Source organism: Bidens hawaiensis, unplaced genomic scaffold (assembly GCF_021521415.1).
Source record: "Bidens hawaiensis isolate Kalapana, Puna unplaced genomic scaffold, B.hawaiensis_p1.1 tig00010344_1, whole genome shotgun sequence".
Taxonomy (NCBI): Eukaryota; Viridiplantae; Streptophyta; class Magnoliopsida; order Asterales; family Asteraceae; genus Bidens; species Bidens hawaiensis.
In genome coordinates this window covers 255751-270246 of record NW_027491784.1, presented here as the reverse complement: position 1 = coordinate 270246, position 14496 = coordinate 255751, and the positions used below count along the sequence as shown (strand labels likewise).

The 14496-nt window shown below is 31.7% G+C and overlaps 1 protein-coding gene and 1 non-coding gene across 2 annotated transcripts; one reads left to right on the top strand and one right to left on the bottom strand.

Annotated features, from left to right (window-relative positions):
• The first annotated feature begins 1058 nt into the window (after positions 1 to 1058).
• On the top strand, positions 1059 to 1130 carry TRNAP-AGG (transfer RNA proline (anticodon AGG)). The gene has a single exon. It is a non-coding gene; the product is annotated as a tRNA-Pro (tRNA).
• A 4986-nt stretch (positions 1131 to 6116) lies between these two features.
• LOC143534812 (triose phosphate/phosphate translocator, chloroplastic-like) lies at positions 6117 to 10574 on the bottom strand. Its single transcript, XM_077029214.1, has 11 exons — positions 10188 to 10574; positions 9688 to 9765; positions 9092 to 9157; positions 8187 to 8265; positions 7981 to 8101; positions 7451 to 7546; positions 7163 to 7275; positions 6974 to 7051; positions 6534 to 6650; positions 6345 to 6444; positions 6117 to 6223 (listed from the first exon to the last, which is right to left on the bottom strand). The coding sequence occupies exons 1-11, from the start codon at positions 10454 to 10456 to the stop codon at positions 6117 to 6119; spliced, it is 1224 nt and encodes a 407-aa protein (XP_076885329.1). The 5' UTR covers positions 10457 to 10574.
• Positions 10575 to 14496: the final 3922 nt, after the last annotated feature.

The window sequence follows — 14496 nt, the reverse complement described above, 5'->3', positions numbered from 1 at the left end:
ACGCCGGCCAAAACTCTCCCACTACGGATGTTCTTATAAAAATGTATTTATGTTCTTTTATGATAAAGTCACAAACTATTATGGGCCATATGAGGTAGTGTTCGAATGTAATGTGTTTAATCAATACAAAAATGATTAATGTGATCACTATAAGGTTATATGACCGGAATGATCATTTTTACACTATTATACGACTCGTATGATATGACAGACTTGATTTAATATCATTAGGACTGTATAACACACTTCAGTTTAAAACTAGTAAAGTTTTTTTTATTAAATGCTAACTTTATTATTAAACCACTCCTATATATATATATATATGCTGAATATTAGTGCGAGTCATGTAAAAACTAATATGATTGACGTGTTATTACCAGCTTGAGTATGAGTTGATGCTTAACAGGAGCTTGCATTTTATCATCGGTTTTAGTTGCATTTGATTAGATTTGACTCACGCTTTTGTATATCGAGTTCATTTATGTAAATCATCAGCATTTTTGTAGTGGTTCATGAGTAGGGGTGCAAACGAGCCGAGCTGAGCCAAGCCCGAGCCTGATCTTTATTTCTAAAGCTCGAGCTTGGCTCATAAGTAGTTTTTCAAGCTCGAGCTTAGCTAGGCTCGTTTACTATGTATTAATTAATTTTTATATATTTTTAATTACAATTATATATTTTTCAATTAAAATTTAATATATAACATAATATATATTATTTAGTTAATTTGTTAATTTATTAGTTATTATATACATATATATACATGTAAATATATATTGTATTGTATGTATATATATATTATAAAAGTTATACAAATGGCATGCTCGTTTAAGCTCACGAGCCAGCTCGGGTTTTAAACGAGCTTACTTTTAGAGTCGAACTCATTTAAGCTCAGCTCGATCGAGTCTTTTCATGAGCCGATGTTGAGCAGCTCGGCTCGTTTGCACCCCTATTTGCGATGAACAAGTAATGCACAGTGACAGTGTGCACAAATAGTCATGTATCTTGCCATCTTGTATCTAATAGATATATTATCTTCAAATAAGACATTTAGCATATATGGGCATTTGGTCTAGTGGTATGATTCTCGCTTAGGGTGCGAGAGGTCCCGAGTTCAATTCTCGGAATGCCCCTTTATTTTTTATTATTATTTAATAATCTTGGAAACTGATTTTTTTAATACTGATTAAATCTGTTTTGTTTTTATGTAAAATATATATAGTGAACTGTTTCATGAAATAGAGACTAAAACAAGTCTATAATAATGTCCTAAAGAAAATATATAAGAGGATTCGAAAACCGATTCTTTCATGAGCATCGTATATGTAAATTCGTAAATTAAAAAGAGATGCTCAAACAACAACTGAAGACATGATTCTCGACACCCGAACATAAGAACATCCATATACTATCTTCAACAAGTTGTTTCGTTACAATTAGGCGTATAATGAGCTAGGCAAATTTAATCTTGGATAATTTAACCGAACACAATATTTTGTTGTAACTTATCACGGCTCTTTCAATATTATTAACCAAACTGAAACTTGAATCTAGAAGTTACAGTACCCTATCAATCTATATATATGAGACTCAAAAAGTTTTAAACCAACTAAGACTCAAACACCAGTAAAGTTATTTTAATAAAATGGAGAATAGAGGTGGGCAAATGAACTGGTTAACCGAACCAACCCTAAAATCGAACCGAAACCAAACTGGTTTGTAATTTTCTCCACCAAAACCGGTTTCAAACTTAGATATATTCCAAAACTAATACTTAAATAACTAGATAAACTTAGATAATAGATTCCAAAACTAATACTTTAAAATTTTATCAAGATTAACCATTTGTTTTGGCCAAACACTTAAACCGCAAGCTAAGTTTTTGTTTGTATGTGAAAGGGTAGAGATACTGTAGGATAATGTCTTAACGTAAGATAGGTACACGAGACGCTCAAAGGCAAAAAACAAAGGCAAAAGTACTAAAACGTTCAACCAAACCCTAAAACGCTCAGCCAAAAACCTAAAACCCTCAAAAATGGTTTTCGTAAAAAAAGTGAAAAATTGATCGATTAATCATCCAAAGCTGTTTTTTTCGGTGAACCAATGATTAATTGGATATGTATTGACGATTCCGAGATGTTGGGATGTGATTTCATAGATTGATTTCCGTGAAAAAATGGATTCGCGTGCTTATTGTATGTTAAAGTATTATTGTATTGGATCTTTTCTCGTGTGTGTAATGGAAAACTTTTGATAAAAGTATTGTTTAAATGGTGTAACTTGCAATATACATACCTACTTTTCTCTACTTTGATCTAGTCAAGTTTGTATCAAAGCAGGAACAAACCGTTCACACAGCGGCGGAAAATAACTTTTTAGTGTTAATCGTATGTGAAAATCTGAGTCAACCCCTTAAAATTAATGTTAAGTTTCCTATCGCCCCATATGTAAAAAAATTGGGTCCGCCACTTCGCTCATATAGCTATAGTTCTATTATTTTGGTATGTGGGTCGTGATTATTTTTCTAGTAATCGTCAAGGGTGAGTTCGCTCACTCGATGGGTTCACCAAAAACTAATGATAATACTACGAAAATATAGAAATAGCATCAAACATCAAATGTAACTTAGCAATACCAAATCATGTTTTATCTTAAAAGTTACTTGTTAGAAAAAGAAAATGTGAATTAATACTTTATACATATAGAAAAAAATAATATTATTTTTAAATAATAATAAAAAGGTTGAAATAAAAAATTCTATTAAACGCTAGAAGGAGGGCTTGAACCTCCGACCTTGTTTATAGTTTTATTAATAGAAATATATTAATGGTATTTAGTTTATCATTCGAACAATAAAACAAACAATAATATATTTAAATAAAACAAACTTAATATTATAAGTGTATTTTTTTTTTGAAAGTTATATCTAGGGGTGTTAATTCTTAACATGACCCGAAAAAAAAAAAGATTTTGGGTCGGCTAACACGGCCCGTTTAAAAAACGGGTCGGGTTCGCTGTATAAAAACATGTAGACCCGTTAACCCGTTTAATTTTAGATATTTTAAAATTAGTTTTATATTCCCTCTTTAGATTTAAAATGTGTTGGAGAATTAATTATTTTTCATTCCCATATTACCTTTTTAGGTCTCCTTTTAAATTCTATTTTTCGTCAACGACACTTTTTAAATCTTCAAGCAGAATTTCATTACCCAAGATGCATTTCTTCTATCCATTCACCCATATGCATGAACATATCGTCAAATCCATCTATATCTAAATCGACTCATGCTTAAATTTCATTTGAATTTTGCAATATATGGTTTTCCCTTACATATTTTATTATTATAAAATATGTGTAAATAAGAGTAAATAAGTACCATAATGGTACTTATTTAAGAGTAAATAAGTACCATTATGGGTTTTCATACCATAATGGTATTTCCCTTACATATTTTATTATTATTATTATTAGCTTTTATATTGCGGTTAAACTGTGACCTTTTTATTAATATTATTATAATTAGTAGTAGTTTTTTTATATAACTGTTAAACTTTGATTTCCTTTTTCTGCTTTATACACATGTTCTTAGAGCCGAGGGTCTCTCTGGAAGCCACCTCTTTATTCCTTTGGATAGAGGTACGGTGTGCCTACATCCCACCCTCCCCAGATCCTACCTATAGCTCTGCTGTCGGTGGGATTTTACTGGGTATGATTGATTGATTGATTGATTGATTGATTGGTTTTGATTTTATTATAATTTGTACGTCTGATTATATAAGTTAACTTGTTTAAAAAATACGGGTTAAACGGGTCGTGTTCGGGTCGACCCGAATTTATATGTGTGCGGATTAGGGTTGACATATTTGACACGAATAATAATATGGGTCGGGTTCGGGTTGCGCATTTTAACCCGTCAATCCGCCAACCCGACACGTTTGACACCCCCTAGTTATATCTTACATGAAAGGTGTTAAAACTTAAAACCAATAATTAGGAATAAAAAGTTTTTAAGTTTGGGTTTTGAATCATATATATTTAAGTACTTATTTACTCTTATTGATCTAAGCATGTTGGATTATGTGTTACGACCTCAACTTGTCAATGACTCAATGTCATGTGAAGCTAAGGAGTTATATACATGAAAAACAAGATAATGATTAATGTATTGGTTTCAGGGTCGTTTTTTAGGCATGGCAGGGTAGTCGACGGCCATAGGCCCAACACCCCGCTAGGTCCGAAATTTTTTTTTTCAAAATAAATTATATGTATTTTTATAAAAAAAAAATATGTATAATCAATGTTTCAACACAATTACATAACTACTAGCTTGGTCTAGTGGTAAAGGGCTATGACAAATAAGCCCATTTAAAATTAAATTGTTTAAATCCAACAAAATGTTTCTTTTACTTAAGGGTCAAAAAAATTTCACCTTTGGCCCAAAAAATTTTTCGCCTTCTCAGAGCCGGCCCTGATTGGTTTCATTTGATAATACGATAAACAAATATTATTTGATAAAGATCACAAAGCTAACAAGGTGGACATACTGTAATGTCTACTGTAATGTGTAGACATCGATCACATATTCACGTGTTATGTTTTTGGTAGGCCAAACTTTGAAAGAGAAAAAAAATTGTCTTGCAGTTCGTTACATGTTATGTGAAATTCCTGTCATTTTTATCATTTTTAACTGTCTTTTAAGTTCTCTTGAAACTATGGTCTCCTAAGGACTCTAAAGCGACGCCGAGTGTTTTCTTAAGAGTATAAGAACGTTAGGGTTACAACAACATTAGGTGTTATCAAAGATAGTTGCTTTGATATCTTCATCCATAAAACCTGCTTCAATTGATTGAGATGATTTTTAATAAATCACACGGTTTGTTTGTGCGATGTTGTGTACAAGTGAGTTGGATCCGACTAGTGTTTCCAGTAAATCGAATTTTGATGGATTCTATCCGTTGCATTTTAACTAAGACAATTACAAATCACGTCCTTTACTTGAAAAGTTATTACTTTTCGTCATTTTCACTAATTGGTGTTAATTTTTCTGTTAGTTTTATCACTGACAGTAAATTAAAATTACACAATAATATTACATATTATTGAAGAAAATTAAGTATTTTTCCGCTTCAAGTTTTCCCGTCACTTGGTCTTATGTCCGTAATCACGGACTAGAAAAGATTATACATTCAGAAAATCTTGGTAACTAGAAGAAACCTTCTATTTCCCCCTCTTAATCTTGAAATTATTTTGTTAAGATGGATCTTATTACCCATTATTACCATCCAACTATTTAAGAAACTAAAGTACCAAAATCAAGAAAGATGAAGTTTCAAAACAATTTGAGTCCTTCAACCCGCGTTAATTCACAATTTGTTGCTTCGTCAGCTCTTAAACATGTTGCTTCGACAACTCAGAGGTGACACAATGATATGGTTAAAAGATAAGCTACGGAAAAACAAAAGCTAATCATCATTTATGTTACAACTTTTCTTATTTTTTTAAAAATTATTAATATATTGCATATGACTATATAGAATACAAACAAAATTACAGAAAACATCCGTTATGTTTCATCCTTAATTTTCAAAAATCACGCCAACCGTCATTTATGTTTTCTTACTGTAACAATTTTCGTCTTTTGTAGCAAACTCCATTTGTTTATAGAGTTCAATCAAGTCATATGACTTTTATGAGACGGTAACTTGGTACTTTTACAAGTGTTACATTAAATTATGTTGATTATTTATAAAACTTTAATATTTGAAAACTGGTCAAAATTACAGAAAACATCCGTTATGTTTCATCCTTAATTTTCAAAAATCACGCTAATCATCATTTATGTTTCATTATTGTAACAATTTTCGACTTTAATGGCAAACTCCACATGTTTATAGAGTTCAATCAAGTCATGTGACTTTTACATGAGGATAATTCGGTACTTTTACAGGCGCCATATTAAATTTTGTTGATTATTTATAAAATTTTTAAAATTTTAAAACCGGCCAAATGATAGGATGATCAACCCAACTCGATTTGACACGGTCCAAGTTTTACTTGTTTTGACCCATTTAGTAATAGAGAAACATAATTATATAAATGGAGTTAAATAATGAAATAATCAAACCCTTTTTTGCTCTTCAATATTAGCTTTGATCAATGAGTAGATTGCAACACCAGCAATGGCAATTGCTGTACCAATTCCTGTTTGTGTGGATATCTTATTACCTGCCATTAATAATAATATTTACATTCATTAAAATATAAAATAAAAAAATAAAATAAAATCAACAATCAATATTTTTTAAATATATTTTATTTGGATGTTTGTAATAATATATAAGATTACCGAACACAACGATGGAGAAACCGATCACAAAAACACGTTTTAGTACGTTTCCAACCGCGTGAGTAAGCGGGGCCACTCGCTCTAGAGTGTTGGTAGCAATCTTGAAATAAAAATAAATCATTAAAAAGTTAAAACGCGAATAAAAATGTTTGACTTGGTCGTATGTTGTAATGAAGGGTTCGGGTTTACTTGGTTGTATAGATGGTAAAACATCCCGATCCAGAATAAGTCTGACACTAATTTAACGATTCCTACTTTGGCTATCGCATCACTGAACCCGTATTGCATTAGCTTTGGCCCTTCGATCTGACAAAGAACATTAAATGTTGAGTTTTCGGGTTATGTAACAGGTCAAAATAATTAATTTTAGTACGAGTTTGAAAAAGGATATAATTAACTTTTTATTTAATATTTTATTTATCAATATACTTTTTTGAATAACATAGTTTAAAAAATATTTTATTACTTTTAATATATAGTTTGGGTGATTTTTCTAAAATTTCCTTTAAAACTTTTTTTTTTTATTTTTCCAATTTAGAATTTATAAAACATAACCCAAACCGATTTATTATTAAATAAATGGGTCAAAACGTTACGTATTGAAAAACACATGATCAAAACCGTCTTACAAGTATTGCTGGCGGGAGGCAAAACAAGAGAGCGATAATCGAAATGTATGCGTACACATTTGTGCTATCCATCCCCGTTTGTCAAACATACAAATCGAAACAATATACTCGTTTAATGACGCTTAATACATATTTACCTTAATTCATTGCTTAAAATTAACAAAAGCTTGATATTATTATTATTATTACCATAGCTTTCTTTGAATAAATGCTTCTATAAGTGAAAGAAATATTGGAAATCATGGCACTTGTGAACCCGAGCCAGTTGAACGAAAGCTCGGTCAATGACGCCATTGATACGCCTACAAACACGACTCATACACCGTTAAAACCGATAAAATAAAGTGTCTAATTATATAAACATAAAGTAGATACACAAAAAAATTTTACTAGTTTCATGATCATTTATATAAAAATTTGTATGACAAAAATTAAATATTTTTGTTATTTATTATTTTTTTTATATAAAATATTCACCTATAACAACAGGAGCCAATGAGAGCCATAGTGGAAGTGGAATCTGGTGGCCCAAAATAAACTGAGAAGCTGCAGCATTAAAGAATGGCTCCAAAGCTGATCACACCAACAAATATAAAATGTTAGCATGATATTAATTAGGGTGCGCTTTAAACCGAAAAAACTGAACTGAAATAACTGAATCAGAACCTAAACCAACGGTCTGCTGTTATGTATTTGTAAAATGAAAAAACCAAACTAAATTTATAGATTTTTAAATTTTATTTTTACTAATTTATAAGAATTTAATAAATATGTTACTCAGATATTTTAGCCAAACTGTATAATAATCATTTATTTTTTCATTATTTTAAGCCAAACTGCAAAACCGAAACCGACACCAAACAAATTTCAAAATCCCAGAAACTAAAGTTTCGGTTTTTGTTTTCGTTTTAGCACAATACCGAACCGTATTATTACCAATCCAATTTTCTCGAGTCAATAAAGCGAGTTGACTCCAGGAGTCAAAGTGTCAAACTCAATGCATTTACCTTTTATTGTATGTGTAAAAGACACCGCAACTGCAGCAAACGAAACATTAGACATGACATGTCCGAGAGCATGACACGCGGTGACAGGAGTTAGAAGCCCCAGTTGCTCCTTGTCGATTGGCTGGAACACGAAAAATTAAAGTAATGCATTGGTACATGTACGTCGTGCATAAAACATTGTACGAAGTGAACAGAAAAAAACTCACAGCACGTTTAGGGAGGCCCACGGACCAACTGACGAGACAGTATGCGACACCGACTAGAAGATGAACAACCGAAACAAAACTGAAATTCGAAAAATAAATATTTTAATTGTGACGTATAAATTAAACCGAACTATTAAACCAACAAACCGCGAGAGTTGAGCCATTAGTCCTGTAAACGAACCGAACATTCGGTGAACTGTTCGTGAACCGTTTGGCGGGAAGTTCGTTTATGTTAGTATTTTAATAAACGAACGAACATGAACAAAACTTTGTGTTCGTTTAATTAAATAAGCGAACATGAACACATGTTCCATTCCTTCATTTATGTTCATTTGCTTATGTTCGTTTATATCTGTTTATTTATGTTTGTTTATGTATTAATAAAAAATAATTAAATATTATATGGATGAGTCATCTACTTAAATGTTTTATATTTGTTAATTTGTGTTCACTTAGGTTTTTTCATTTATGTTCGTTTAGCTTTGTTAAGTTATGTTCGTTTAGATTTTAAACAAACGAGCATAAACGAACACAAATGTTCATTTTTAAATAAACAAACATGAATATAAATATAAATATCTGTTCGATTAAGTGTTCGTGTCCGTGTCCGTTTAAAGTTATATGAACGAATACGAACATGCCCTTGATCGTGTTCGTTCGATTCGTTTACGCCTTTATTCACATTAATGAATATATCAGTATCAATCTTTAAGCTCTGCTGATTTTATTTGTGTCTGTTTGTGTTTATGTTTGTGAACTATTCGTGAACATATTCATTTCCTTAATTAACGAACACGAACATAAAATCTTGTTCAGTAAGTGTTCATGAACATATTATTTCAAACATGAACAAGACATTATTCGTGTACGTTCGGTTCGTTTACAGCGCTATTAGATATACTTACTAAGGGTATGGGAAGTAGTTGTAAACCTTCTTGTTGAGTATGTTGAATATAACATTCAAAAAGTACCTACAAAAACAAATAAATAAAAATAATTATGTCACGTTCACATTAACTAAAGTGTTACTATTTTTAATATTGCAAAAGGTATTTCAACTTTAATTTAATTCATAATAATGTTGAAAAAGAATATGATTTTTTTTAATAATACGTTAGGGCTTAGACTTAACTTATTTAGGTCACATGCCATAATGGTATTTCCCTTACATATATTATTATTATTATTATAATTATTATTAGCTTTTATATAGCTGTTAAACTGTGATCTTATTATTAATATTATTATAATTAGTAGTAGTTTTTATATAACTGTTAAACTTTGATTTCCTTTATTTTGCTTCATTCACATGTACTTAGAGCCGAGAATCTCTCTGGAAGCCACCTCTCTATTCCTTTGGATAGAGGTACGGTGTGCCTACATCCCACCCTCCCCAGACCCTACTTATAGCTTTGCTGTCGGTGGGATTTTACTGGGCATGATTGATTGATTGATTGAATTATAGAACAGTAATCGAATTTTATTTTAACGTTTAACTTACCAGGTAAAGAAAAAGAATCCAGTTACCAGAGCCGGGTATCGTTCAAGAAAGCTCTTGGGAGGCTCAACTATTGACAACCTGTACATAATCCACGGTTATACTCGCATTAGTTTGTAAAAAATTGTAAGCCGAGATTTTCAAATATATTTCTCATTATTTTAGTTTTTATACTATTTTGTTACCCAAAATTTAAAAAATATAAAAACTAAAATATAGTGTACTAGTAGACTATTCTATTACTTAACGACTATTCTATGACACACACGTACGGTTTGTCTAATTGATTCAGGTATCAACTAATATCATACCCGTCATTGACCCACAAATTATTATTATTAAAGCTAATGTCCTACAAATTATTAAAACCATCATACTATAATAGTAAAAAGAAAACATTGACATAAAATATTTAATAAAAAACTTTTGTAACATACATTTTATACTTTATGATAACTTTATTAATATTCAAAATCTTAACCATGAATATGAAAGACACAAACCCTTCATAAATCTCAGTCTCCTGATCACCACCACCACCATCCCCCGCGGCAGCCGCTTTGACCACCGGACTTCCAACACAACCCGGACGTCTCAAAATATGATCCCATCCATAAAACCCAACTCGTATATTCTCACGCGAGTTTTCAACCGAACCAACAATCGGTTGGCTTCTACGTTGAGCTAAAGAAGGTGCAATCCTAGTTGTAAAACCGTTAACATGTAACGGTTTTACAAGCTGGATTGACAAATGAGACATTAATGATGACATTTTTTTTTTATTTAGACTAGACAATAATTTGGGAAATGATTTATGGGAGGATTAAAGAACAAAATGTGTATGATATTTAACGTTGGAAACAAGGTTGGTTAATGCATGGCGGATGTAACATAGAAAAAATGAGTTGTTATTTGTTTGTAATTGTAATTGTAATTGTAATATTATAAATTGTAAGAATGGAACAAATGAATCCCATGAAAATGAGAGCAAGGATGGGATTCTAACTAGGGAATATTTTATATTTCGTTGTTGGTATAAACTTTTTCTTCTTGAAACCAGTGACTGATCCAAGATTTATGTTCATGACAAGCGTGGTGCGGTTTGGTGCGGTTTTTGACTAAAACCGAACCGAAACCAAACTTTCGGTTTATAATTATTTAAAACTGTTCGGTTCGGTTTGGTTTTAAGCTTATGGGTTTCGGTTCGGTTTTTCGGTTTTGCTACTTCAGTCAAAACTTTTTGGGCCAACAAAATTTTTTTTGACCCAAGGTATGTCACTACATTGCCGCGACTTGTTTGTACAAATATATATAAGATTTGATGGTTATAAAGGTTATCGGAATCGTTTGGCCTAATGTCAAACGATGTGATATCTAACGCGTATCTAGTTTGAGACATAATTCGAGGAGTATAATAAATAAGAGTTGAGACAAATGTCATGTGTTCAAGACTTCAGGGGACAAAGGTGGACGAACAAGAAGAGGAAAAAAGTTCTTCACACGTAAGTCACATGTAAATTCTCTCATTATTTTTTAACGTCTGTAAATTTTTTTTATGTCACTTTTTATAAAAAAAAAATAATTACACCATAAAATCGTGTGTGTTTTATCTTTAATATGAGTATAATATACTTATATTTTTGGGAAAAAATTCGAAAACCCATTTGCATAAAACACAATGGACAACAAAACACAATAAATCACACCATAGAAAAACACAATAACCAAAATCTATACCACAATATATTGAAATACGTAAATATTTCCATATTTTGTCTAAAGAAGTTCATATCGATTATTAATCATATAGTCCAATCTGTATATGTACCAATTTGATACTCATCTCGTACCGGTACCCCATGCCAATTTACTTTATTTGTTACTCGTACCTGTAGTTGTACCAAAATCGTTAGAGATGAGAAAAAAAACAAAGTAGTGCTAAAACGGGCATCGGACTGAAACCCGTATCGTACCAATAAATTCGGTACAATACACGGTTCTCATTTTTATTGGGTTTCATTATAAGATTTGGTGTTCATCTTATACAATGTATTAGTCATGCAACATGTTTTTATCTTCGGATTAAATTTATTTAATAATTTGGAACGACTTAAACAAATATATACTAGTAGGGTGCCTATACGAATACGAAAAGATATGCACGTAAATACGACATCGAACACGTAAACACTACTCTTACTCTTATCATGGTGGTTTTTTTGAACATAACATATTATAATACTGCTCTTACTTTTATCATGATGGTTGACTGGTTGTTTTGAACATATTATATTACTACTCTTACTCTTATCATGGTTTGTGTGGCCTTATGAACCTATACTATGGTGTTACAAAAACATGTATATTTTTTTATAGCTCCATGAAATTGGAATAAACTTGATTAAGTGATATGGCCCAAGTTAAAATCCTAGTATTTTCAAGACAAATCATCAGAAACATGAAGCATGTAAAATTAATGCTCAATCTTTGTGAATTTTAACTTATTTGGGCTTACATTGTTTTGGGCTTGAAGTTAAGAATAGTTGGTCCATAAATTTTGACATAACTATTGACTCATTACAAGTCATGAAACTATAGACTGATGTGAGAATGTAGATTTTCATGGCTCTTTAACCTGAACCAGTTGGGGCCCATAGCCCCATTTGTACACCGACTAATCCATTTGGGCCATCACAATGGCCCAATCACAAAAACACATGTAAAGACATTCTTTCCAGGCCCAAAAAGTTTAGCCAGTACTTTCGAGTTTCGACATGCCTAACCCAGCCCAACTAAAAACCAACACATACCAAACTAAAGGTGTACAAAACCGTTTTTTACAATAAAACTGGTTTGGTTTTTGCATATTCCAAACCGGTCCGGTTCAGTTTAGAAACCGGTTTAAGCATAGAAGTAGCCAAATTGATCTAGACCGGTTCTGGTTGGTTTCAAACCGGTTTTATTGAAAAATACCCAACCACTATACGAACCGACGGTTTGGTTCGGTTTCCGGTTAACTTGCTTTTTTTACACCTCTCTACCAAACTGTGAAAGTGATTCAAAATATTTACCTTGTGATAATAATTGTATCCCTAAATAATATTAGCATGTCCTATCACAATAATAGATACATGCATTTCAACATGTTAATCATCAAATCAATATACTGTGAAACACCACAATGGAACATCAGATTCTTACATACTATATCTTATCATATGTTACTGATTATTATTTTTTTACTACCTTTTAAAATTTAAACTACCTGTCCTCCTCCAATACTCGAGTGGGTCTTTTTGAGACGGGATGTCAACCGTTCATACTAATTTTGGTGTTTCAGAGCTAACTCCCAGGGACGAAGTATAAGGCCGGGTTAACCCCGGTCACTGCCTCTTTTCACTTCGTATAGTAAATATTCACGATTTTGTCTGAAAATTTTATAGGTTTTGAGTACGTTCGACCCTGTAGTTTTGGGTCCGTGACTTCGGTCACCACTGTGACTACGCCCAAACTTCGTCATTGTGACTCACCCAAGAACATTATCAATGAGAAGACCCACTAATGTGAAAAAATCTCATTTAATCAGAATCTGAAAGCTTAAGATCTTAAGTCTTAACTATTACCCAACTATTATCCCGACGTTATTGAACTCGAAAACCAACTACATGTATAGATATTATCGATAATTGATTAAAATAATAGTTCAACCTTCTATGAAGTTGTATATCAACTCTTGGATAATGAAAGTACGATATCTTTGATATTATCCACTTGCTTTACTTTGGTATTGGGGTTTACAATGACTTCTCTTTTTCATTATTTTTTTTATTAGGCAAATTATTTTATTCATCTCACATTTCTTTTTGTTGTCCGATAATAATTTTTAACTAAGAATATCTATGTGTCTTTATATAAAAAATTTTCATTGGATCATCATTTAAAAAACTTAACGGCCATAAGTCTTATCTGAATTTTAAACTGATGTTTTAGGGTTTCTTATCGAAAGAAGGATACGGTTAATTGATATAAAACTTGCCTCGAAGACAATGTCTCGGTTCAGGTGTTTGAACTTTCCAATTAACAAAAAGCAAGTCGTTTGAAAGACCGTTTCGAGATAAAACCTAGTTTTAGATCAATTGGCTCGATTTCTTTTTCAGGTAAAAAACCATAAAACATTAATTTGAAATTTGAATAAACTTAACTGTTAACATTTTTTTAGAAGAAGTACAATGAGAAAAAAATAAATGAAACCCCCCGCCTAAATATTTTCAGTTAAGATTTTTTTTTAGAATGATGACTTTCACAGTTAAGTTATCTCACTGCGCGAACACGTCGCGCCCCACCACCCCACTCAGGCCAACTATGTGGACATGATCGGGATCCACGCTGGCATCCGAGTTTGGCTTGGCGTTCCCGGTAAAACCCAGTTGGCTCACCTCGCCCGAAGGCACGACAGGTTTTAATGCTCCGGTAAAATCCGATTGAAATCAGTATTCGAAATCGGGACATCCGGGTCATCCATCGTTATTAATTATCAATCACGTAAAGACGGAGTTATTAAAATCCAATTTACTTTTTCTCATAAATACGAAGTTTATTATTTTATTAAATATTAATTTATGTAAAATAAATATTAACGTCCCTCGATGCCCAAATTTATTTTCGGTGCATGTGCAATGATACATAAGAACCACCACAAATCTTTTATCGGACAAACCTTTATTAAAAACTAATCATAACTTTACTATAATGTTATAATTAATCACATAATAAGATGTTTATTAAACATGTGGACTAATTAATCATAACTTT